The sequence below is a fragment of the Protopterus annectens genome, chromosome 11.part0 (assembly GCF_019279795.1).
Source record: "Protopterus annectens isolate FY-2018-M chromosome 11.part0, PAN1.0, whole genome shotgun sequence".
Lineage (NCBI taxonomy): Eukaryota > Metazoa > Chordata > Ceratodontiformes > Protopteridae > Protopterus > Protopterus annectens.
The window spans coordinates 990176696-990204587 of NC_056745.1; the positions used below are offsets into that span (position 1 = coordinate 990176696).

The window sequence follows — 27892 nt, forward strand, 5'->3', positions numbered from 1 at the left end:
GGAGAGAATGGCAATAGGTCGCTAGTTAGTTAGTTCTGTGGAATTTCCACCTTTTTGGATGGATATAGTAAAGAATTGTTTCCATAGTGAGGGAGCTGTGGTTTCAGATATAGAGCGATTTATGAGGATGGAGATATGGGGTAAGCTATACAGTGTGCAGCTAGCTGAAGGTAAAGTGGAGGTAGTTTGTCAGCAGAGGGAGAGCAAGTTTTAAGCTTGGATAGGAGATGTTTTATGTAGCTTGTGGAAACAGATTTGAAAGAGAAGGAGTTATTTTGGTTAGATCTGGTGTGGGGGGGGGGGTCCGAAGAGTTAGGTGAGTTAGAGGTTGATATCAGTTTACTGGTGGAGACTATGAAGAAGGAATTAAGTTGCTGTTTCAAGGAGGGGGGTTGTTTGGACAGGGGTTAGGTGTTGAAGGGTTCCCTGGGTAGAGGATTTGATTGATGCTGACACAGAATTTTGGGGGGTTTGTGATGTGTTGTTTGGGGAACTAAGGTAGAAGTTTTTCTTTTCAATGTTAACCTGTATTTTGACTAGGTTGCGAAGTTCTTTATAGGTTTGTAGAAGGGAGGGGGTTTAGTTTTAATCAAGAGTTTCCAGGCATCATCTCTTTTGTGCATGAGAGCATGTGTGGATTGAGATAGCCAGGGGGAGCATAGAGATTTAACTCTAATTGTATGTGTATGTGGGGGGGGGGGGTGAATTGAGGATATTAAGAAATATGGAATTAAATTTTTGGACTGCATCATCTAGAGGTATTGTGATAGAAGGGACCATCTAATAGAGGAGAGCATGTTATTGAATAAGTCAGGATGGAAGTTAGAGAAGCTTCAACATTTTTTTATTTGTGTGACCTTTGCTGGTGAGGGAGGAATCTGTGGACACAAGTAGGTGAGTGGTCACTGATGGAGTCAGGTAGAGTTTTTGGGTGGTGATGTAGGTCAGGATTGGACACTAGTATGCAGTCTATAATAGTATTTGAGTTGGTAGGCTTGTGAAAGTGAGTGGGGGTAGAGATTAGTTGTGTGAAGCTGTGTATGTTTATGCAGGAGGTGGGTGAGCTGGAGGTTTCGGATGACCAGTTGACGCTGACATCTCCTGGAGTATTTTTTTTAGGTATATTTAGGTTGAGCCATGATAGGATTTGTTCTAATACAGGAATGTTGTCATTGGGGTATGTATATAGCGAATGTTGTAAGGGTTTTGTGGTCATTCAATTTACAGTTAGGAATTAAGAGTTCTGCTGGGTGGAAAGAGGGGGGCAGCATTTGATAGTGGTGACAGGTTCAAGTGGTCAGAGTATAAAATGGTGACTCCTCCACCCTTTTTGTTTGGACGGTCGAGACAAAGTATATTATAGCCAGTGGGGAGAAATGTGTTGTTAGAAATATGGGGGCTTGAGCCATGTTTCACTAGAACAACTTATCACGTGATCAGTTTACCCAAATTCACGTCATCTGAGTACAGATCGTAGAACGCATCAGATGAAAAAGGTCTGAAAGACACAATCTAAACAAGTAAGGGCCTAGGACAGAACCCTGTGGAACACCCTGACTATAACCAAGATGATACTTGCCATGCCCTATTTGTAAGGCATGCAGCTATCCATCTTATCAAGAGTAAATCAATACCGAGTTGTTTTACTTTATTAATCCGTATTTTGTGTATGATCCTGTCAAATGCTGAAGTTAAATCTGTATAAATTACATCACAGCACGATTTTTCATTCATAACTGTTATATTGTTATAGGACATCATGTTACAGGTGGTAATAGATCTATTTTCAACATAGGCATGCTGATATATGGCTTCAAGTCCCAACCTTTCCACTTCTGACAATAACTTATCCAATATTACCTTCTCCACTATTTTTCCACAATATGAAACTTAATGGTCTATGTGATTCTGAGTTTGTCCTAGTCCCCTTTCCCTTAAAGCGCATGTCTCCACTCTTGAAGAGTCTCCCTGTATTTATATGACCTAGTAAATAGTAGATATAATGGTACTATAAGTTTTTGATGAAGCATTCTCATATCATTATTACTCATTCTGTCTTCACCCAGTGCTTTGTTTGGATCCAGTTTTGCACAGTTGTTTTTAAATATAATCTATTTTGATTTCAGTATCTGAAGTTAACTGGATATCACTAGAACAGTTTATAATCCCCTTTGTTGAGCCAAACTGTTTTGCATAAGATTTTATAAATATGTCTGTAATCTGTTGTGTCTGAGAATAAATGTTGGAATCTACACACAATTTATCAGTTAGTGTGTCTTTACTTTACACTGTCCACATCTTCTGTATCTATGAAATGGTTTCCTATTGTGCTTGCTTTCCTTGTATAAATTTTCTTGATCTTGTCCACACTATGATTAATTTGTTTGTTCCAACGTGTTTATTTCAGTTTTCAAAGTTGTAGTTCAGCCTGTTTTCCATTTCTTTTATTTTTTGTTTTTTACCTTAATCAAGCATCTTGTTCTTATGGAAATATATCCCCCTTAATCAAGCATCTTGTTCTTATGGAAATATATCCCCCTGATGTTGTATGACTAGATCCTGGTATTAAACATTTTTTTTCACTCAATTTCTCTTTCAAAACTTTCTACATTCCTTCCGCAGTTTTTCCATTGAACACATTACTCGAATTAGTTTTACATAGTGATTGTTTTGGATATTCTTCGTGTTTCACTGTTGCAGTCATTACAATTGGGTTATCCTGCTGGCAGGCTACCCTCAGTCGGCCTGAATTCCAAAGTCTAGGTCCGGCGTCGGTTGCTGTTGCCCCCCTCCCTGACGTCAGGTCGTCAGGGGTATAAAAGATGCAGCTGACACCATTTTCTTCAGTCTTTCTTGCTGCGCCGTGCCCGAAGCAAAAGCAGTTCACAAGTGCTGGTCGGCCGACTCCTGAGATTTTCGTGTTCGAATTACAGACTCGAAGTCTTCACTAAAAGCTAAGTACCCCGTTGAGGAAACTTTTTTCTTGCTCCAGACCGATGTCAGAAAAAGTTAATAATTGTATTTCTTGTGGGAAGCAAATACCTCATAAGGACTTTCATTCTTACTGTATTCCTTGCCTAGGCCCTGACCACGACGTTGCTAGTTGTCGGTTTTGTGCTAGATTTAACCAACGCACTATTAAGCATCGGTACGATTTTGCATTTCACTATCTTGGCAGAAGATTTAACTATACAATGTCATCGGATAGCCATCCGACTACCAGAATTCACAAGAAACGCAAAGAAAAGGACAGGCATCCGAGGTCCAAAACCGACAACGAGGCTTCTTCTAAGCCAGTCGCCAGTTCTCAGTGAGGTGCCTTCGCAGCCCCTGACGACCGCTACTTCAGACTCGCAGGCCGCTACCGACACCCACATGGAATCGACCAGGCCACTGGAAGCTCAAGGTATTGGACCTTTGGAAACTATTCCCTCAGATGGGTCTGGAGCCGCTGAGCAGGCATCGGCTTCTGAGGGTGTTTTCAAACCTACTCAATTATATTTTAAAATGACCTCAGCTTCAAAGGCAAAGACTAAAGCACCTTTAAAGACAAAGAAGCAAGTACATCAGCCTCATGGACAGGCCTCCATGCCTAAAAGACAGATGCTCAAAATGGCCGAAGACCTAATTACTTTGATCATGGGTTCCCATCCCCCTCCTGATAAGAGGCCTAGGCAAGAGACAGAATATGAAACTTCAGATCAGGTTTCTATTTCATCTGATTCCTCTTCTGATCAGAAATACTCTGTCCCTCACTATGAGGATTCTGATGCTGAAGAATCTATCCCTTCAGCCTCTCCTCCTGAGGATTATTCTTTTGGGGAAACTTTACATACAATGAGGGAGCATTTCCACTTGGAGAGCCAAGATTATTCAGAATCTAAGAAAAGGCTCAGAGACTTCCTTTTACTACCACAACACAGGCCCCTAGCTATTCCACCTGTGTTAGACATTGTAGATTATGTATTTTCAGAGTCCAGTTTGACCACTGACTCCTTACCTCCAGCTCCTGTTAAGCCGGACAGGTACTACAGGGTTCCTGACTCACATAAATTCCTTTTCAAAGACCCTGCTGCTGATCCAGAAACTATCTCTCAGGGTCCCAAAGGGGTCAAGGCTTCCACTGCAAAAAACCCTACTCCCTCTGACAGGGATTCCAGGGCACTGGACAGATGGGGAAAAAAGATTTACACTTCTGATACCTTGGCTATAAGGGCTTTAAATTGTCAGTTTCATAGGCTCAAATATCAGCTATGTATTATGTCACTGCTTAAACAGAAAATGTTGATAATTTCTGAATGTGCAGAAAACAAAGAAATGCAGGATTATTGCATGCAGCTGAACAAGTTGGAAAGCATACTTTGCAATGTGGTTTTGATTCTCTGGAGGCCTCCTGCAGGGCCGCAGTTACGGGTTCTGTCATTAGAAGGCATGCTTGGTTAAAGGAACAAAATCTACCTGATCATGTTAAAGCAAAATTATTAGATGCTCCATTACAGCATGAGGTTTTGTTTGGTGTTAAAGCAGAAGAGGTGTTGAAGAAAATGGAGGACAAAGCTAAATCTATGCAAACAGTCAAGGATTTCTTACAGGTACAGCCACCAAGATTTAGCAGACACTGGCCTACAAAGAATCGGTCCTTTCCGGTGTCAGACAGGTCACAAAGGGGCAGATACAGATGCCCTAGAGGCGGATCCCAGCCCCAAGGTTCGTACAGGTCTAAACAATGGGGTGCTTCTACCTCCAAAACTGGAGAAGACAAATCACAGCCATACAGGAAACAGTCCCAATGACTTCCCCCTGCCTGCGCCAAGCACTTATCTTCTGGCAGCACCTTTAGGGCGAAAACTAACACTTTTTTCTCAAAATTGGCACATAATAACCCAGGACAAATGGGTCTTAAACATAGTGTCACAAGGCTACAAGTTTCACTTCCATACCCTGCCAAGGGCAAACGGTTGGCCAGACCTGCCAAAACAGCAGTGGGCAGAGGCACAAAAACAAGTTACATCCCTCATGGACATGAGGGCCATTCAACAATTACCAGAGCTAGTGCAAGGACAAGGATTCTATTCAAGACTATTCTTGGTACCCAGAAAGGACAAAACCTGGAGACCAATACTGGACCTATCTATTCTAAACACATATCTGGATATTCCAAAATTCAAAATGTTGACTCTACAGCAGCTTCTGCCCATGTTCGGCAAGAAGGCTTGGCTTGTGACTTTAGATTTAAAAGAGGTATATCTGCATGTCCCAATCAGATAAACATGCAGAAGATACCTCAGATTCAAAGCTGGCTCAATGCACTACCAATTCTCTGCACTGCCCTTTGGCTTATCTACTGCGCCCAGGGTCTTCACAAAGTGCCTAGCACCAGTAATTGCATACTGCAGACAAAGAGGAATACAAATATATCCATACTTGGATGACTGCCTCATTCAAGCAGAGAACAAGGACATTCTACTACAGCATCTGGCATTTGTAAAGAGATTACTACCATGCCTAGGGTACAAAGTCAACAAACAGAAATCAAAACTAGTACCCTCTCAAGAAATAATATTCCTGGGTGCAAGCTTAAATACAACTGCCCAGATGGCTTATCTCACGCCAGACAAACAAAGGCAACTGACTACCTATTTCAAACTGTTGGCAACAAAGGCCCAGTTATCTGCAAGAAAAATTCTGCAGGCTTTGGGCTTCATGGCATCCTGCATTCTACTAATTCCATATGCAAGACTGCATATGAGGAAACTTCAGTGGTACCTAAAAAGTGTTTGGACTCAACATTGCCACAGCCTGGAAACAATGGATGTTCATCGTGTGATACTGCTGCAGTCATTACATTTGGGTTATCCTGCTGTCAGGCGGTCCCCAGTCGGCCTGAGTTCCAAAGTCTTGGTCCGGCGTCGGTTGCTGTCGCTTCTTCCCTGACGTCAGTGTGCCAGGGGGATATAAGATGCAGCCGATGCCATTTTCTTCAGTCTTTCTTGCCGCGTGGTGCCCGAAGCAGAAGCAGTTCACCAGTGCCGGTCGGCCGACTCCTGAGATTTTCATTCCGAATCCAGAACCAAAGTCTTCTAAAAAGCTAAGTACCCCGTTGGGGAAATTTTTTCTTGCCTCAGACTGATGTCAGTAAAAGTTAATAATTGTATTTCTTGTGGGAAGCAAATACCTCATAAGGATTTCCACTCCTACTGTATTCCATGCCTAGGCCCAGACCACGACGTCACTGGTTGTCGGTTTTGTGCTGGGTTTAACAAGTGCACTATTAAACGTCGGTTTGATTTTGCCCGACTTTATTTTGGCAGAAAATTTAATTACACCATGCCGTCGGAACTTCTGATGACCGGAATTCATAAAAAGCGCAAGGACAAGGACAGGCATCCGAGGCCCAAGACTGACGACGAGGCCTCTTCTAGGCCGGTCGCCGGTTTTCAGCGAGGCGCCTACGCAGCCTCTGACGACTGCTTCTACAGAACCACAGACCGCCTCCGACTCCCACGTGGAGCTGGCTGGGCCTTCCGATGCTCTTGCTATTCAGATTACCAAACTTAATCCTACAGAGGGAACCGAAGTAGCTGAACAATCCACAGCTTCAGAGGGTGTTTTCAGACCTACCCAATTAACTATTAAACCCTCTGTTAAATCTAAGCCTCCCTTAAAAGCAAAGAAACAGACACAGCAGTCTCCAGGGCAGGCTTCCATGCCTAAGAAACAAATGCTAAAAATGGCCGAAGACCTTATCACCCTGATCAGAGGGCCCCAACCCCCTCCAGGTAAAAGGCCCAGACAAGATGCAGACTATGAATCTTCAGACCAGGTGTCCATTTCCTCTGACTCATCCTCAGACCTAGGGTTTTCCTTTCCCCCTTATGAGGATGCAGATGCTGAGGAATCAATTCCATCAGCCTCTCCGCCTGAGGACTACTCCTTTGGAGAGACCTTACATTCCATGTAGGAGCATTTCCACTGGGAATGCCAGGATTATTCAGAATCCAAGAAAAGGCTCGGAGACTTCCTCTTATTGCCTCAACACAGACCCCTTGCTATTCCGCATGCGTTAGATATTGTGGATGATGTATACACTGAATCCAGCTTAAACCCTGACTTCTTACCACCAGCCCCAGTTAAGCCGGATAGATATTACAGAGTCCCTGACTCTCACAAATTTCTATACAAAAGCCCTGTTGCAGACCCTGAAACTATTTCTCAGGGACCCAAAGGGATTAAGGCCTCATCAGCTAAAAACCCAGTCCCCTCTGACAGAGATTCCAGAGCACTAGACAGATAAGGCAATAAAGTCTATACATCTGCAACTTTAGCCATGAGAGCCTTGAATTGCCAGTTTCACATGCTAAAATATCTGCAATTTTTAATGTCTCAGTTGAAATAAAAGATGCTTCCAGATTCAGATCCTCCTAATTTGAAAGAAATGCAGGATTTATTGCATGCAGCTGAACACGTGGGAAAACATACTTTGCAATGTGGTTTTGATTCCTTAGAGGCCTCCTGTAGAGCAGCAGTTACAGGCTCTGTCATTAGAAGGCATGCTTGGTTAAAAGAACATACGCTACCAGATCATGTTAAAGCCAAATTACTGGATGCACCTTTGCAGCGGGATGTGTTGTTTGGAGTTAAGGCAGAGCAGGTATTAAAAAAGATGGAGGATATGGCAAAATCTATGCAAACGGTCAAAGATTTCTTACAGGTTCAACCTCCTCGTTTTAGCAGAAATTGGCCAACAAAAAATTGGTCCTTTCCAGTCACAGACAGACCTCAAAGGGGCAGATATAGACGTCCAAGAGGTAGAGGTCAGACACAAGGCCCTTACAGACCTCGACAATGGGGTACACCGGGCCAGAAAGAAGGGGAAGACAGACCTCAACTTTATAAAAAACAGTCTCAATGACTTCCCACTACAGCTGCCAAACAGCTCTCTCTTGGCAGCTCCCTTAGGAGGAAAACTGACTCTTTTCTATCACAATTGGCATTGCATCACCAAAGACAAATGGGTTCTCAACATTATATCTCAAGGTTACAGGTTTCACTACCACACTCTTCCAAGGTTAAAAGGAATGCCAAATCTGCCACCAAATCAATGGGCAGAGGCTCAAAAACAAATTACAGCACTCGTGGACATGAGAGCTATTCAAAAGGTACCCACCACAAGAGCAAGGCCAAGGATTTTACTCAAGACTCTTTCTGGTTCCCAGAAAAGACAAAGCCTGGAGACCCATCCTGGACCTTTCTTCTCTGAACACTTACCTGGATGTTCCGAAATTCAAAATGTTGACACTACAGCAGCTTCTTCCCATGCTGGGCAAGAAAGCTTGGCTCGTGACTTTGTACCTCAAAGAGGCATACCTGCATGTCCCTATCAGACAAAACTGCAGAAGATACCTCAGATTTCTAGCAGGTTCAATGCACTATCGATTCTCTGCACTGCCCTTTGACTTATCTACTGCGCCCAGGGTCTTCACAAAGTGCCTGGCACCAGTAATTGCATTTTGCAGGCAAAAAGGAATTCAAATTTACCCATACCTGGACAACTGCCTAATCCAAGCAGAGAGCAAGGACATTCTTCTAAAGCATCTGGCATACGTAAAAAAGTTATTAAGTTGCCTGGGGTACACAGTAAACGAAAAGAAATCAAAACTAGTGCCCTCACAACAGATAATATTCCTGGGTGCCAGCTTAAACACAACGGCCCAGATGGCATATCTCACGCCAGACAAGCAAGGACAAACTGACTCAATATTTTCATTTAATGGCAACAAAGACCCAACTCCCTGCAAGAAAAATTCTGCAGGCCTTGGGCTACATGGCATCTTGCATACTACTAATTCCATATGCCAGACTGCATATGAGGAAACTACAATGGTATCTAAAGAGTGTATGGTCTCAACACTGTCAGGATCTGGAAACAGTTATACCACTAATTCCTTGCCTTCAACAGGAATTTCAGTGGTGGGCCCAAGCTTGTCACCTCAACAAGGGACAGCCTTTTACTCAACCCACAGCCAGGCAAACACTGACAACAGATGCATTGGATTACGCCTGGGGTGCACACATGGCAGGAAAATGTATTCAGGGTGAGTGGCCCACAGAACAAAGACATCTCCACATCAATCAAAAAGAGATGCTAGCTGTACAAAATGCAATTATAGCTTTCAAGGACCTGCTACATCCAGGACAACTACTACTAAAGACAGACAACACCACAGTTATGTGGTACATAAACAAGCAAGGGGGGAACACACTCCTACCCCCTCTGCAGACAAGCCATGACCTTGTGGAACACAGCTTTAAACTACCAAGTTCATTTGCAGGCACAATTCCTGCCAGGAGAGAAAAACACTGGCAGACGACCTAAACAGAAACATCATGGATCCTCACGAATGGCAATTGAGTCCACAAATTTTCAGAATGATAGCACAAAAATGGGGGAAACCAGACATAGATCTGTTTGCATCCCCAATGAACTGCCAACTACAGAAATTCTGCACAAGGAGCTACCATCCACAAGCATGGAAAGTGGATGCCCTCTCATTCAGCTGGAAAAAACTACAAGTATATGCTCTCTCCTTTACCTCTCCTTCCAAAGGTACTCATAAAAGCCAGGCAGGAAGAGCCAAAGATGATCCTGATTGACCAGACTGGCCACGCCAGCACTGGTATCGAATCTTAAAGAACTTAGCACAAGAACCACCCTGGATTTTGCCTCAAATCCCTCAGCTGTTAACACAACACAACAATCAAATACTTCACAGCCAGCTAAAGACCTTAAATCTAGCTGCATGGAAAATTCCTTAACCAAGCGAGCATTGCCTCTCTTCAAAGCTGTTATGGATGTCATTCTGGAGGCCAGAAGACCTAGCACCAGGAAAGCCTACTCGGATAAATGGAAGAGATTCTGTGCCTGGAACCAAGCACACAGCCTTGACCCTCTTGTCGCAAACATTCCTCAGATACTGCAATACTTAACGGAGATGCTGGACAAGGGCCTGTCCTTCTCATCCATCAAGATTCATGCCTCAGCCATTTCTGCTCATTACAACACGGATCCACCAATTTTTTCACATCCTTTGCTCAAACAGTACCTCAGAGGGGCTAAAAACACGAGACCACCCCGTAGAGCACCTACATCAACTTGGGACCTCAACTTTGTTTTGGAAAAATTAACTTTACCTCCTTTTGAGCCAGCTAACACAGCAGAATTAAAATAGATCTCTTGGAAGACTGCTCTGCTACTGGCAATAACATCAGCAAGAAGAGTTTCAGAATTACAGGCACTAATGGCAGTGGAACCTTTCCTCATCTTCCACCAGGACAGGGTATCCTTAAGAACTAACCCTACGTTTATGCCAAAGGTAGTATCAAGTGTGGCTGTAAACCAAACTATTCACTTGCCAACCTTTTATGCAAAACCACAGAACAAAGGGGAGAGACTACTACATTCCTTGGACATTCACAGACAGTTACGCTTCTACTTGGACAAAACCAAAGCTTTCAGAAAATCTGAGCAATTATTGGTAGCATACGCTGCAGGAGCACAGGGAAAAGCCATTTCAAAGCAGACTGTTTCAAAGTGGATAGCTCACTGTATACGTTTTTGATATACACACCATGAGAAACCTGTACTTAGCAGCATTAGATCTCACTCCACCAGGGCAACAGACACTTCAACTGCCTACCTCAGGGGAGTGCCTACCAAGGATATTTTAGAAGCAGCAACATGGAGTTCTGTACATACCTTCACCAAACATTACCATTTGCCTTTATATTCCAAATCCAGAGCAGGCCTTGCCACTGCTGTGCTGCAGGGCCTTATAGCCACCCCTAATGCCTTATAGATCCATCCACCCTACCTCAGCTTTGGGATTCCACCCAAGTGTGATGACTGCAGCAGTGTCACACGATGAACATAGTACAGTTTTCTACCTACCATAAATGTAGATGTTCGAGTGTAGACACTGCTGCAGTCCAGGTTACCCTCCCTCCTTCCCCTCTTACTTTCTGGTGCATACCTAGGTCTTCTACCCTTATTTCCTAAAGGGAGTATTTTCTGGTAATTAAAAATGGTTGTTTGCTTTTCTATTATATATTTTACTAGCAATTTGAAAGGCCTACCTATTTGGGGGCACCTGACATCTGGGGCAAGAAAAACTGAAGAAAATGGCGTTGGCTGCATCTTATATACCCCTGGCGCACTGACGTCAGGGAAGAAGCGACAGCAACCGACGCCGGACCAAGACTTTGGAACTCAGGCCGACTGGGGACCGCCTGACGGCAGGATAACCCAAGTGTAATGACTGCAGCATGCCTACACTCGAACATCTACATTTATGGTAGGTACAAAACTGTACTTTACTCTCATTCCCTGCCTGCAACAGGAGTTTCAATGGTGGGCGAAGGCCTGTCACCAGAACAAGGGACAGCCATTTACTCTACCCCCAGCCACACAGACATTAACAACGGATGCATCGGATTATGCCTGGGGAGGCCACATGGCAGGAAGATGTATTCAAGGCACATGGTCCGCAAACCAAATGCATCTACATATCAATCAAAAAGAGATGCTAGCTTTTCAAAATGCCCTGACAGCCTTCAAGGACCTACTTCATCCGGGACAACTACTGATAAAGACAGACAATACCACGGTCATGTGGTATATAAACAAGCAGGGAGGCACTCATTCTTACCCCCTTTGCAGACTAGCCATGACTTTGTGGGACACAGCATTGACTTACCAAGTACATCTGCAGGCACAATTCCTGCCAGGAAAGATAAATACTCTGGCAGATGAACTAAGCAGAAACCTCATGGATCCCCACGAGTGGAAATTGGATCCACAAGTCTTCAGCATGGTAACAAGGAAATGGGGATGCCCAGACATAGATCTATTTGCCTCACCTCACAACTGCCAACTAAAGAGATTCTGCACAAGGACTTATCACAGACAAACATGGAAAGTGGATGCCCTATCTTTCAGCTGGAAAAACTTAACAGTATATGCCTTTCCTCCTCTGCCTCTCCTCCCCAAGGTACTCCTAAAGGTCAGACAGGAGAAGCTAAAAATGATACTGATTGCCCCAGACTGGCCACGCCAGTACTGGTATCCAATCCTAAGGAACTTGTCTCAATGCCCAGCCTGGAACTTACCTCAAGTGCCTCATCTACTGTCCCAGTAGAACAATCAGATCCTGCACAGCCAACTCAAGACCTTAAATCTGGAAGCATGGTGGATAATGTAGTCATACAAAACACACCTCTCACTAAAGCAGTGATGGATGTAATTTTGGAGGCCAGGAGGCCTAGTACTAAAAAATCCTATGCTGGAAAATGGAAGAGATTCTGTGCTTGGAACCAGGCACAAGGAATTGACACAGCTGTACCAAATATTCCTCAGGTTTTTCAATACTTGACTGAGATGCTGGAGAAAGGCCTATCCTTTTCATCTATAAGGATTCATGCCTCTGCCATTTCAGCTCATTACAATACAGAACCACCAATCTTTTCTCATCCTTTGTTAAGGCAGTACCTCAGAGGGGCCAAAAATTTAAGGCCTCCAAGGAGATCACCAATACCTGCATGGGACCTCAATTATGTTTTGGAAAAAATCACACTGCCTCCTTTTGAGCCAGCCGCTACAGCTGATGTAAGGTTTTTATCTTGGAAAACAGCTCTGCTCCTAGCAATAACTTCTGCAAGACGAGTCTCAGAGCTACAGGCACTCATGGCTGTGGAACCTTTTCTCATTTTTTATCCAGACAGGGTTTCTCTGAGGACAAACCCGACATTTATGCCTAAGGTAGTGTCCAGTGTGGCCCTTAACCAAACCATTCATCTGCCTACCTTTTATCCAAACCCACAGAATAAGGGGGAGAGAATTCTGCATTCTTTGGACATACACAGACAGCTACGCTTCTATTTGAACAGAACCAAAGCTTTCAGAAAGACAGAGCAATTACTAGTGGCATATGCTGCAGGATCACAAGGAAAGGCTGTTTCAAAGCTGACCATTTCAAAGTGGATAGGCCACTGCATTCGTTTCTGCTATTCACAACATGGCAAGCCAGTACCTAAGGGCATTAGGCTACATTCAACCAGAGCAGCAGCAGCCACTTCAGCAGCCTTCCTCAGGGGAGTACCAACCAAAGACATTTTAGAGGCTGCTACTTGGAGTTCAGTGCACACCTTCACAAAGCACTGTCAATTACCACTCTACTCTAAATCCAGGGCAGGCTTTGCCACTGCAGTTCTGCAGGGCATACTAGCCTCTCCTAATGCTATTTAGCTCCAGCCTCCCAACCTTAGCTTTGGGATTCAACCCAATTGTAATGACTGCAACAGTCAAACATGTTGTGTACATTTACCATAAATGTAGATGTTCGAGTGTATTCACTGTTGCAGTCCAGGTTACCCACCCGCCATCCCCCTTTTCTTTGCTGGAACTTATCTGTACTTCTCTATTCTATACAACCTATGTGGTGTATTTGCTTGTAGAGGAAGGCAAAATATATACTTTGGTGCATGCATGTTTTATTGACATATTTTTAGCCTACCCTTTTGGGGGCACCTGACATCTGGGACAAGAAAAACTGAAGAAAATGGTGTCGGCTGCATCTTTTATACCCCTGGCGCACTGACGTCAGGGAAGAGGCGACAGCAACCGACGCCGGACCTAGACTTTGGAATTCAGGCCGACTGAGGGTAGCCTGCCAGCAGGATAACCCAATTGTAATGACTGCAACAGTGAATACACTCGAACATCTACAATTATGGTAAGTGTACACAACTGTACTTTCCATATAATTTGTAATTATTTTTCTGTGCATTGGTTTCTCCCTCTATGTCTTGGAGCTGGGCCTCTTTCTTTTCTATGGGCTGGAGTCTTTTTTTTTTTTCTTTTGCCTATATATAGTGAGATTTCATTAACATTTTAACTTTGTTTTTGGTGTCTGTTCAGAACACCCACTGACCTGGTTGTCCTGATACCCTGACTTGCTAAAATTTAACAGAATAACTGCAGAAAGTTAAATTACAGTTTTGTGTGACCATTGTGCCCTTTACTTTAGCAATAACCGACAACATGGTGTGGTATATTGAAGATTTACCCACGGTTGGCGTGGTTTAATCACGAGGATGAAGCCCGAGTGATTAAATAAAGCCAACCGTGGGTAAATTTCAATATACCACAACCACAGAGTCAGTTATTGCTATTATACAATGACATTATTTAAGAAAAAAATACTTAGTTTTCTTAAATAATGTCTTTGTATATTGGTGCATTACTGTTCTTCTGTGGCTGGTGTTATACTGCTTCCTTGTGTAGACATACTGCACATGCGTATGGGACTTGTGTTCCCAAGCATACCCAGTACATCATTGCTTTGAAACAGAAGCAGTGGAGAAAAGAAAGTCTCCATTGCTTCGTTTTTGTTTTCTTTTTTCTTTTTCTATTTTTTTTTTTTTTTTTTTTTTTTTAATTAAAAAAAAAAAAAAAAAAAAACTTTAGGCAGTTTAGGGGCAAGAGAGAGACAGCATGGAAGAAATACAAGGGATATCAGGTACATGTGTTTAATTTTAAATAACATACCTGATTTCCCTAGTGTTTTGTTCAAGCTGCCTGTCTGGTATATCCAGAGTCAGGGCTAAAGATTTTATTTTTATTTTTTAAGAAATAAAAATAGAATTTAAACAATATACCAACAGAAAGAAGTCTGGGTGACCAGACCTTTTTCAGTTGGTATATTGTGAGATTTATAACAGGCACGCTGGTTTGACTGGCCAATCAGCATGCACGTTTTCGAATATTAATGGGGAGTCATTGATTAATAATACTTATCTACTGATGTACTTAGGCTGAAACTGTCAGCTGTGTATAGGTGCAGACTTATGTAGTCATTATACAACTAATGTGAGATTTGCAGTTATTCAAAAATGTCATATATGCAGATAGAGTGAAATGTGTGTGGCTGTATTGGAATATGTTTGTAATGCATTATAACCGATTTGAAGATCAAGTGACATTGGTGAGAACCCGTTAAATGAAGACTGATTTAGTCACGCTAGCCACAGTGACACTGGTGAACTCTCTGTGTTGCATCACCATTTATTTTGACGTTTAATATCCTGTTTTTCTTGTAAAACAAAATAAAATATTGCACTGTTTTAAGCAGCACAACATGTTTGCATGGCATTTGTTCAGTGGTCACTTGAGGTGGAACTCATTGCATTTCTTTTTTCTACATAACTACAGCATTATTAAAGATTAATTGTTAAACGTTTTAAAGAAAAGGACAGCATAACCAAAGCATAATGTCATGACTTCAGTGTTGCTTTATCAAACACACAGAATTCCACAAACCTTTCATTTTGCAGGTCATTTGTGTAGTTCACATACAATTAAAACTTTATTTGAATGTGAAACAGGCATATTCAAGATATACAGCTCTCACCAATGTTTGAATAAAAAAAATTCCATGACGTGTTGACAAGTCAGCAGTTGTGTTTGTGTTTGCGCCACTGTTTGCTTATGGGATTCAGCAGTTCCGTTTGTGTCTGCATCACTGCTGTTTGCTTAGGGGAAAGCAAATTGTTGTTTACTGTGCTGTTTCTGATTTTCTTTAAATGTTAAACTTATTCAGGTTTCCTTGATTGTTTGTATATTTAGAATGTGCTACCTTGTGACTGCATAATAAATTTCTTGTTTTTGTAAAGTAAATGCCGCAGCTGAACTGTGTATAACGTTGTTTTAATTTTCATTTGCCAGCCAAAGGTAGATTTGCCCCCTCCTTCTCCTGCTTCTTCGGTTATCCCCAGGTTGACACTGAGGGTTGGTGCTGGACAGGACAAAATGTAAGTAACCCATAAGTAGACATATGTAGAGAAGTACCAGTAAGTGAATTGTAAGGCAATTCATTGAGCATTTTAATAACTACTTTATTTCTGTATGTAGGTTTTCATTCTTCTTCCGAAAATGCATTCATATGAATTCTGCTGTATAATCCTGGAATAGTTAAAACTTCTGTCTAATAGTTTCACTAGACTGTTTGATTTACCATACTGTCTTTCAGCTGTGTAGTTCTGTCCCAGCAAAATGTCTTTAAACTAGCCTTGTGATGTCTTACCCAGGGCATGTAGCAGATGGCTTTAAGTCCATAGTCTGTTTTACTTCTGTTATAAAAAATGCATTCTTTGCCGTATGGGGACAACAGTGTTTTTTTCCAGGGTACATGCTTTTTTTTTTTTATTCTGCTGTGATATAATTGCAATCCCACCATCAGGTATCAAGTATTTAGTTTACTTTAGATATGCAGTTCTAGGTCATCCAAGGGAGTGCCACCCAAGATGTGTAATTCAGTTAGTTATGGTCAACTCATATTTGTAAAGGTCATTTCAGTGTTGTATCTCAGAGAGTTCCTCACCATCTCATCGAACACATTGTGTACTGACCATCTTAAACCACGTTTGTTTTTTGTGGTTTTCTTTGCTACTGACCATCTTACTTATGTGCAGAAACCAGACCAGTGTGTAATAGATGCTTAAATGTGGTGAGTGTCAGATTTTGTTTAACCTGTCATGTTTTTTTCTCATGTAAGATTTTTATGAAAAACGGTGAAGCCTCGAATTCAGTTTTTGTGTTAAGTGCCGTCAGATGTTGGTACACTAATTGTGGAATTGACTTAGTAAAGCCTTTATGGATTGCATTGTGCAGGCTGGTGTGGCCCTTCATTTAGTATTCTTAATTTCTGTCAGGCATCAGAATTCACTTATTCTTTTTGGATCTTTAGGAATGCAACCCATGGTACCATCCTGGCAGTCTCAATAAGATTTGCAACGGCCAGGTCTGTTCAGTAGCTCATAGTTCTTGAGAGAAATGTATATTTCACGTATTAATCATTTTCATTGCTGATGTTATTTTCAGCTGTGACTTTCGGCAGCAAACATTTTGAAGGCTTCTGTTGCATAACTCTGCACTTTTAGATCATGTTGAACTGTTGTATATTGAAGTGCAAGTTATAGGAGGTAAGATGATCTAAGTATTTGTGCGCGGAAGGGCAGGTTGAGAACTGTTCCAGTCTCTTCTTCAAACCGGTCATTTCCAGCCTTTGGTAAGCAGTGTACAAGAAGTTTCCTCATATTTTGCAGCAGAAGCTGTCATAAAGTAAAGAATTAGTACCACAAACTCCATCGCTCTCAGTTTTCGCTCTGAAGGCTATAATACTAGTTCTGTTCATTCCACCTGGATTCTTTCACTGCAGATTTGTCTTATTTAGTATTTGCTTACTGACTGCATACAGTAGTAGATAAACAACTGTTTTCAGACACAACTGAAAAGTTAACATAAGAAAACTGTACAAACAAAAAAAGTTACAAATAACTCAAACCAGCGGAGCAGGGAGGAGAAGAAAAGGAAAAAAAAGTTAAGAGTTCATTTTCAACTTCAGCTTAGATATGTTTTTTTTTTTCCTTTGATCTTATTAAGCCAGTTGTCAGCTTTTGATTTGTTGTTAGGATAATCTTAATAAGCTTTCAGTTTAAATTTGTTGCTTTGCTTTACAACTGTTTTAACTTTAAGAACTGTGTGTTTTTGTTCTTGTTGTGTTGATAGGTTCATATGTAAGTACTAGGCTAGTTGCCCTTGCAGGCCATTTCAAGCTTAGACAGTTTCCACTTTTATGCTGGAAATGACCTATGACATTACCCATCCCATGGTCAGTAATTATGTATTATCCCTAATGAAAATAACTGGGATCATACCATAGATAATTTGAGGGGACCAATGCATTGGATAAAGCATTTAGGAGCTTGCCATGTCCATTAGTAGTACAGGGAGCAGTCCTCTAGTAAATATTGTGTTTCACTTACACAGCTCTAAGTTGCACTTGAAAATGGACAGGGATGAACTTTGTTTTTTGCAGATGGGGGATCTGTTCCACAGCAACAGTATCCTTCGCAAAATGTACATGTTCCTCCAAACCATTCGTTTGATGTTGCAGAAGAGGTTTAGATCCCTAGATGGAGTATTTCTGATGCCATTTGACTGGCTGATGTCCATCAGTAATGGGTTGGAGAATGTCTTGTATGCAAGACACAGGTCACCTCTTAGCAGTCTGTAGAACACTGAGTATAGTGACAGGGGTTTGAGTCGGTGCATGTAGGACATGTTCTTTAGCCCTTGTATCCTTTTAGTAAGGTATCTCTGGGCATTCCAGTTGTTGCATGTGGCTGGGCAGAAGTATGCCAAAAGAGGGCATTCTATTCAGTGGCTGGCCTAATGAGGGCTGATTAAAGGAGGATAATGACATCCGTAGATCTAGACGCAATCCCTTTATAACATCCCTAGATCTAGACGCAATCCCTTTACGACATCCCTAGATCTAGATGCAATCCCTTTATAACATCCCTAGATCTAGACACAATCCCTTTATAACATCCCTAGATCTAGACGCAATCCCTTTACGACATCCCTAGATCTAGATGCAATCCCTTTATAACATCCCTAGATCTAGACGCAATCCCTTTATAACATCCCTAGATCTAGACGCAATCCCTTTACGACATCCCTAGATCTAGATGCAATCCCTTTATAACATCCCTAGATCTAGACGCAATCCCTTTATAACATCCCTAGATCTAGACGCAATCCCTTTACGACATCCCTAGATCTAGATGCAGTCCCTTTATAACATCCCTAGATCTAGACCCAATCCCTTTATAACATCCCTAGATCTAGACGCAATCCCTTTACGACATCCCTAGATCTAGATGCAATCCCTTTGTGTATAAGCTGTGCAATAAAGAAGGACTTTCTTACAACAATATAAAAACATGTTGGTCAAAAGTTAGGTCACTGTTCACGTAAGTTCCCAAATCCCGAACATGGGGCCAACTCTTAGGGGCATAATGTCAATGTGGTAGTTCCCCTGGGGTCGAGGATTTTCCAAAGGATACAGTAATGCATTGTTTGGCATTTAATTTTAGACCATAATTTTGACACAGTTATTTATTTGAGACAAAACTTCCTGCAGGATGGCTAAGTCATTTGAGGATTCAATGATTGCTCCTAACTTACAATCATCTGCAAACTTAGCCAGAGTCCTTTGATATTGGCTTTTACTTCAGAAAAGTAGACGCCAAACAGGCAAGGTCCCAGTACAAAACCCTGGGGTCTCCACTAGCGACTAGTCTGTGCGTGTAGGTAACTTCCCCTGTTTTGATTGTCTGTGTCCTATCTGTGAGCCTGTTGACAATCTAGTGGGTGACATAGAGATTTATTCCCAGTTTATTTTTTGTACTGTGCCTGAGTGGGGAATTGTGTCAAAAGCTTTGCCCACATCAATGTATGCGGTGTGTATCATATTGACATCATCCATTACTTTGTTGACATTTTCAGAAAAATCTACCAAGTTAAATAAGCATGAACCACCCTTGAAGAATCCAAACTGAGACAGATCCAGTGTTTGGAGGATGTTCTTCATGTTTCACTGTTGCAGTCATTACATTTGGGTTATCTGCTTGCAGGTAGCCCTCAGTCGGCCTGATTAACAAAGTCTTGGGTCCTGTGTCAGTTGCTTTCCCTTCTTCCATGACGTCAGGTTGTCAGGGGTATAAAACATGCAGCCAACGCCATTGCATCAGTCTTTCTTGCCGTGCGGTGCCTGAAGCAGAAGCAGTTCACAAGTGCTGGTCGACAGACTCCTGAAATTTTCATTTTCGAGTTTCAGAACCGAAGTCTTCAACTAAAGCTAAGTACCCCATTGGGGAAACTTTTTCTTGCTCCTTACCGATGTCAGTAAAAGTTAATAATTGCATTACTTGTGGAAAGCAAATACCTCATAAAGATTTTCATTCGTACTGTATTCCTTGCCTAGGCCCTGACCACAATGTACCTTGCTGTCAGTTTTGTGCTTTATTTAATCAGCGCACTATCCGTCTTCGGTATATTTTCACCTCTAAATATTTCGGTTCTCGGTTTAATTACCAGAAATGTCATCAGTTAGCCATCCGACTACCAGGATTCCAAAAAAATGCAAAGATAAAGACAGAGACAGGCCGCCAAGGCGCCGGTACTCAGTGAGGCGCTTTCGCAGCCTCTGATACCTGCTACTTCTGATTCGCAGGCCTCTACTGAGACCCATTCGGAGCCCGGTATGCCGCGAGATGCTTCAACTATGGGACCCGCAGATGTCTCTACCTTGGATGGGTCCAGAGCCACTGTGCAGGCACCGGCTTCTGAGAGTGTATTCAGGCCTACGGACTTGCATATTAAACTGACGCTTCCTTCTTTACTTAGGCCTAAATCTTGATCCATGCCTAGAAAACCGATGCACAGGCCACATGCTTAGGCCTCTGTGCCTAAAAAACAAATGATAAGAATGGCTGAAGATCTAATAACTCTAATCAGGGGTAGCCAACCCCCCCCCCCCCTTCTAATAGGCCTAGGACTGAAGTTGATTATGAATCTTCTGATCAGGATTCTGTTTTTTCTGATGATCTGGATTTGCCCTTATCTACTTATGAAGATTCTGATTCAGAGGACTCCATTCCCTCTGCTTCCCCTCCTGGGGAATTTTCTTTTGGGGAATCCTTACATACTCTAAGGGAGCATTTCCACTGGGAAAGCCAGGATTTTTCTGATTCAAAATAGAGGCTTAGGGATTTCCTTCTCCTATTTCAGCATAGGCCTTTAGCTATTCCTCCTGTACTAGACATTGTTGATGATGCTTTTTCGGAATCTAGTTTGGCCCCTGATTCCCTGCCTCCTGCTCCCAGAAAACCTGACAGATACTACAGGGTCCCTGAGTCCCACAAGTTCCTTTTTAAAAATCCTATTGCAGATCCAGACACTATTTCACAGGGGCCCAAGGGCATTAAGGCTTCTATTGCTAAAAATCCTACCCCTTCTGATAGAGACTCCAGGGTGCTGGATAGATGGGGTAAGAAGGTTTATACTTCTGCAACCTTGGCCATTAGGGCTTTAAACTGCCAGTTTCATATGGTAAAGTATCAGCAGCATATCATTGGACTGCTTAAACAGAAAATGATGTTGATTCCTGACTGTGTGGAAAATAAAGAATTACAGAATTTAATGCATTATGCTGAACAAGTTGGAAAACATACTTTGCAATGTGGTTTTGATTCATTAGAGGCCTCTTGCAGGGCTGCTGTTACTGGGTCTGTGCTCAGAAGACATGCTTGGCTTAAGGATCAGTCTTTGCCTGATCATGTTAAAGCTAAATTGTTGGATGCTCCTTTAAATCAGGACCGCCTCTTTGGCAACAAGGCTGAGGAAGTTCTTAAAAAGATGGAAGATAAAGCTAAATCTATGCAAATTGTTAAAGATTTTTTACAAGTTCAGCCTCCCAGATTTAGTAGGCACTGGCCCTCTAAGAATTGGTCCTTTCCAGCCCGTTCCAGGTCTTCTCAAGCCAAACCCAGACACAGCAAAAACCCCAGGTTTCAGTCCCAGGGGACACACAGAACTAAGCAGTGGGGGCCTCCACTTCCAAATCTGGGAATAATAAGGCTCCCCCTATGGTAAACTGTCTCAATGACTTCTTTTTAAAATTTCCAAGCACTTATCAACTGACTGCCCCTTTGGGGGGAAAGATTGCTCTTCATGCAAAGAATTGGGAACTCATTACCCAGGACAAATGGGTTTTAAATATAGTGTCCCAGGGATACAGATTTCACTTCCACGCGTTGCCAACACCAAGCGGGTGGCAGGACCTACCCCCATATCAGTGGGCAGAGGCCCCAAAACAAGTACTTTCTCTCTTAAGCATGGGGGCTATTTAACTGGTACCGGAAGAGGAAAAGGGACAAGGTTTCTACTCGAGACTTTTCCTGGTACCCAGAAAGACAATTCATGGCATCCTATCCTGGACCTGTCTACCCTAAACACCCTTTTGAAGATTCCAAAATTCAAGATGCTGACTCTTCACCATTTACTTCCTATGATAGACAAAGATGCCTGGGTGACAACCCTAGATTTAAAAGAAGCATACCTGCACATCCCAATCAGGGAATCTTGCAGAAGATACCTACGCTTCAAAGCAGGCTACACGCACTATCAGTTCTCTGCACTGCCCTTTGGCTTATCTACTGCACCCATGGTTTTCACAAAGTGCCTAGCTCCAGTTATTGCATTTTGCAGGCAAAGAAATATTCAAATATACCCATACCTGGACAATTGTCTAATTCAGGCAGAAAGCCAGGACATACTTTTGAATCATCTGGCCTTTGTACAAAGGGTTCTAACTTGTCTGGGGTACACCATAAACGAAAAGAAATCACACCAGGTACCCTGTCAACAAATTATATTCCTGGGAGCAAGCTTGAATACAACTTCCTAGATGGCTTACCTCACGCCAGAGAAGCAAATTCATTTGACAACCTACTTCAAACAAGTGGCCACAGAAACCCTGCTATCTGCAAGACAAATACTGCAAGCCTTGGGGTTCATGACCTGCTGCATTCTTCTAATTCCATATGCAAGACTGCATATGAGGAGACTACAGTGGTGTCTAAAAAGCCTATGGTGTCAACATTCTCAAGACCTAGAAACAATGATTCCTATCATACCTTGCCTACGCCTAGAGTTCCTTTGGTGGGCAGAGGCTTGCCACCAAAACAAAGAACTACCTTTCACACCACCCCCTGCTGCCCAAACCCTAACAACAGACGCAGAGACTGTACATGGGGGGCTCACCTGGCAGGGAAGTGCATTCAGGGCAAATGGAACCCAAGTCAAATGCACCTGCATATCAAACAAAAAGAAATGATAGCTGTACAAAATGCTCTGACAGCCTTCAAGGACCACATTCTTCCAGGACAACTAATGGTAAAGATGGACAACACCACTGTTATGTGGTACATAAACAAGCAGGGGGGTACACATTCTTACCCCCTCTGCAGACTAGCCATGGCATTGTGGAACACAGCCTTGAGCTACCAGGTGCACCTACAAGCTCAATTCCTGCCAGGAAAATTAAATACACTGGCAGATGGACTAAGCAGAAACCTCATGGACCCACACGAGTGGAAACTGGAACCAAGGATTTCAGCATGTTGACAAGCAAATGGAGGAGCCCAGATATAGACCTGTTTGCCTCTCCCCAGAACTACCAGTTGGACAAATTTTGCACAAGGACTCCCCACAAACATGCCTAAAAAATGGATACTCTTTACTTCAGCTGGAAAAACCTATCGTCTATGCCTTCCCTCCTCTGCCTCTGCTCTCCAAAGTACTACTAAAAATCAAACAGGACAAACCAAGGATGATTTTGATTGCTCCAGACTGGCCGTGCCAACACTGGTACCCCCTCCTGCTCAGTGTGTCACGGTTATCTCCATGGCACCTGCCTCAGACTCCTTCCCTGCTGTCTCAGCAGGAGAACAAGATTCTGCACCCTCAGCTTCTAACACTGAACCTTGCAGCCTGGCTAATTACTTAATCTCTCCTTTACCGTCCCTCAGCAAACCTGTGATGGATATCATTTTAGAGGCAAGGAGGCCTAGTACTAGAAAATTTTATGCTGAAAAATGGAAAAGATTCTGTGCCTGGAACCAGTCTCAAGGGATGAGCACAGCAGTTCCCAATTTACCTCAGATTTTACCATACTTAACTGAGATGGTTCACAAGGGCCTGTCTTTTTCCTCCATTAAAATCCACGCCTCAGCCAATTCAGCTCATTATAACACAGAACCTCCCCTCTTCTCTCATCCACTGCTCAAGCAGTTTCTCAGAGGGGCCAAAAATTTGAGACCACCCAGGAGAGCTCCAACCCCAGCCTGGACCTTAACTTTGTCTTGGAGAAACTCACTCTACCTCCTTTCGAGCCAGCTGCTACTGCAGACTTAAAAATTTCTTTCTTGGAAAACAGCTTTCCTTTTAGCAATCACTTCAGCTAGAAAGGTATCTGAATTACAGGCCCTTATGGCAGTGGAGCCTTTCATCATCTTTCATGCGGACAACCGACCGACACAGGACCCGAGACTTTGTTAATCAGGCCATCTAAGGGCTACCTGCAAGCAGATAACCCAAATGTAATGACTGCTACAGTGAATACACTTGAACATCTAAATTTATGGTAAGTGTACACAACTGTACTTTCCGTATGTCCTGTTTGATTAATTCCATGACAAGTCTTTCCATAGCTTTGCATATGAGGCTGGCCAGACTTATAGGTCTGTTGAAGGTCCTCCCTTTTACAGGATAATGACTGTAGCTGATGTTCTTCATGTTTCATTGTAACAGTCGTCACACTTGGGTTATCTGCCTGCAGGTAGCCCTCAGTTGGCCCGAATACCAGAGACTTAGCCTTTCTGCATCGGATGCTGTCACTACAGGACTGACGTCAGGTCGTCAGGGGGGAATAAAAACAGGCAGCCGAAGCCATTACATTAGTCTTTCTTGCTGAGGAGCCGGAAGCAGAAGCAGTTCACAAATGCAGGTCGGCTGCTACCTAAATTTTCGTTTATGGATTGAATAATCCTGAAGTCTTCTAAAACTAAGTACCCCGTTGGGGATCCTTTTTTCTTGCTCTAACCGATGTCAGAAAAAGTTAACAATTGTCTTGCCTGCGGAAAGCAAATACCTCACAGAGATTTTCATTCTTACTGCATCACCTGTTTAGGCCCAGACCACAACATACCTCGCTGTTGGTTTTGTGCCTTGTTTAACACCCGAGCCATTTGTCATCGGTCTCTCTTTGTCACTAAATTCTTTCGCTCTCAATCTCCATATTCTGAAATTGCTTCGGTAAGCCATCCGACTACTGATATTCCATATAAACGTAAGGATAAAGACAGAGACAGACCGCATAGGTCCAAAGCTGCCACCGACGCTTCCGTTAAGCTAGTTGCCAGTCCGCCGGTACTCAGTGAGGCACTTTCGCAGCCCCTGATGCCTGCTTCAGTGGATTTGCAGGCCTCTACCAAGACCTATTCAGAGTCCGGTATGCTGTGAGACTCTTCTTCGAAGATGTCTCTACCTTGGATGGGTCTGGAGCCGCTGTGCAGGCACTGGCTTCTGAGGCAGTTCTTTGCTCAACCAATGTTCGACTCAAACTGACGGCTTCTTTTTTAACCAAAACTACCGAGTTTCTTAGGCCCAGAGTATGCACTATGCCTAGAAAACCGATGACCAAAGTGCATGCACCTGCTCCCATGCCACAAAAACAAATGCTTAGAATGGCAGAAGACCTTATTACGCTGATTAGGGAAAGTCAGCCTTTCCCTGCTAAGAGAAAAAGATACCAGTTCCCTACAGCTTCTACAGACCAGGGGTCCGATGACTCTGAGATTTCTGATTATGAAGACATGCCCTTATCTGCTTATGAGGATTTAGATGCAGAGGAATCCATTCCCTATGCCTCCACTCCAGAGGATTTTTCTTTTGGTTAAACCTTGCATACCTTAAGAGAGCATTTCCACTGGGAATGCCAAGACTATCCTCAGTCCAAAAAGAGACTCAGAGAATTCCTAGAGTTGCCTCAGCACAGGCCTTTAGCAAAACCCCCTGTCCTGGATGTTGTTGATGATGTTTTTATGGAATCCAGTCTTACTCCTGACATTTTACCTCCTGCCCCTAGGAAACCAGACAGGTACTACAGCTTATCTGACACTCACAAATTTGTTTTCAAGAATCCTACTGCTGACCCAGAGATAATTTCCCAGGGGCCTAAAGGTATCAAGGCTACTACAGCCAAGAATCCCACCCCTTCGGACAGGGATTCCAGATCTTTGGACAGATGGGGTAAGAAGGTGTATACCTCTGCAACTCTTGCTATTAGGGCATTGAATTGTCAGTTTCACATGCTGAAGTACCAGCAGCATATTATGGAACTTATTAAACAAAAAGTGGCAACCGTTACAGACTGTGCAGAAAGTAAAGAATTGCAGAAGCTTATGCACTCTGCAAGCCAAGTCAGTAAGCATACTTTGTAGTGTGGCTTTGACGCCCTAGAAGCATCTTGCCGGGCAGCAGTCACTGAATCTGTATTAAGAAGACATGCTTGGCTCAAGGAGCAGACCTTGCCAGACGCTCCTTTGAACAAGGACAGTTTGTTTGGTACCAAAGCAGAAGAGGTTCTTAAAAAGATGAAAGAAAAAGCTAAGTCTATGCAGACTGTTAAAGAATTCTTAGAAGTACAACCCTCTAGATTCAGTAGGCATTGCCCTTCCAAACACTGGTCCTTTCCAGCCCCCTCTAGGCCTTCTCAAACCAGACCCAGGCGAAACAGACCACCCAGACTACAGTATCAGGGTATGCAGAGATCTAAGCAATGGAGTGCCCCCACCCCTAAAGCAGGGAGTGGTAAGCCACCTCCTTACAGAAAAAAACTCACAATTACTTCTTTAGTCCACTCCCAGCCCTGCCCAATTGCTTGTGCCCCTAGGAGGAAAACTTGCCCTTCATGCTAAAAATTGGATGTCCATCACACAGGACCAGTGGGTCCTCAACATTGTATCCCAGGGGTACAAATTTTATTTCCATTCACTGCCCACCCCAAGTGAGTTTCCAGACCTCCCCCAAACCAGTGGGCAGAGGCTCAAAGACAAGTAGCTTCCCTGCTGAATATCAGAGTTATTCAGCCGGTTCCAGTAGAACAGAGGGGTCAAGGATTCTACTCCAGACTCTTCCTGGTACCCACGAAAGAGGGCTCTTGGCACACAATCCTGAATCTTTCAGTTTTCAACACCTTCAGGTGGTACCAAAATTCAAAATGATTATCCTGCAACAGCTTCTTCCTATGCTAGCCAAGGATGCCTGGTTAGTCACCTTAGTCTTAAAAGAAGCCTATCTGCACGTCCCCATAAGGGAGTCGTGCAGGAAGTTTCTATGTTTCAGGGCAGGATCTATGCATTATCAGTTCTCTGCACTTCTCTTTGGCTTATCTACTGCACCCAGAGTTTTCACAAAATGCCTGGCTCCAGCCATTGCATACTGCAAGCAGAGAAGTATCCAAATTTTCCCGTACTTGGATGACTGCCTGATTCAGGCGGACAGGCAGGAATTGCTGTTGCAGCACCTGACATTTGTGAAACACCTTCTCACTTCCTTGGGGTACACCGTCAATGAAAAGAAATCAAAACTGGTACCCAGTCAAAAGATTGTATTCCTGGGAGCAAGCTTGGATACAACATCCCAGATGGCATTCCTCACTTCAGAAAAACAAGTCTGTCTGACAGCCTACTTCAAACAAATGGCCACCAGAACCCAGCTATCCGCAAGAAAAATACTGCAGGGTTCATGGCCTCAAGTATACTGCTAATTCCATATACAAGACTGCATATGAGGAAACTTCAATGGTACTTAAAAAGTCTTTGGTGCCAACATTCTCAGGACCTGGAAACAGTCATTCCTATCATACCCTGCCTAAGGACAGAGTTCCTTTGGTGGGCAGAAGCATGCTACCGTAACAAGGGACTGCCCTTTTCTCAACCCTACGCTACCCAGACCCTAACCACAGACACATCAGACTATGTTTGGGGAGCACACATGGACGGCAAATGCATTCAGAGCCACTGGAGCCCAAGTCAAATTCATCTGCACATCAAGCAAAAAGAGATGCTAGCTGTGCAGAATGCCCTGACAACTTTCAGATCCCTACTCTTTCAAGGACAATTGCTAATAAAAACAGACAACCCCACAGTTATGTGGTGCATCTACAAGCAGGGGGGACCCACTCCAACCCACTCTGCAGGTTAGCCATGGCCCTGTGGCACATGGCCTTGGACATGCAAGTCCATCTGCAAGCTCAATTCCTGCTAGGCAAACAAAACTCACTGGCAGACGACTTAAAAGCAGAAATCTCCTAGACCCACCCGAGTGGCAAAGAGCCCGGCACCTTCAACCTTCTGATTCAGAAATGGG

The 27892-nt window shown here is 43.2% G+C and overlaps 1 protein-coding gene across 1 annotated transcript in view; it reads left to right on the top strand.

Moving 5' to 3' along the window:
• TAF3 (TATA-box binding protein associated factor 3) overlaps positions 1-27892 on the top strand; it is a 1072471-nt gene that overhangs the window by 751990 nt on the left and 292589 nt on the right. Inside the window, exons 4-5 of the mRNA XM_044088365.1 lie at positions 7807-7814; positions 15779-15864. Of these exons, the coding sequence (XP_043944300.1) occupies positions 7807-7814; positions 15779-15864 (94 nt within the window). The remainder of the gene's footprint in view (positions 1-7806; positions 7815-15778; positions 15865-27892) is intronic.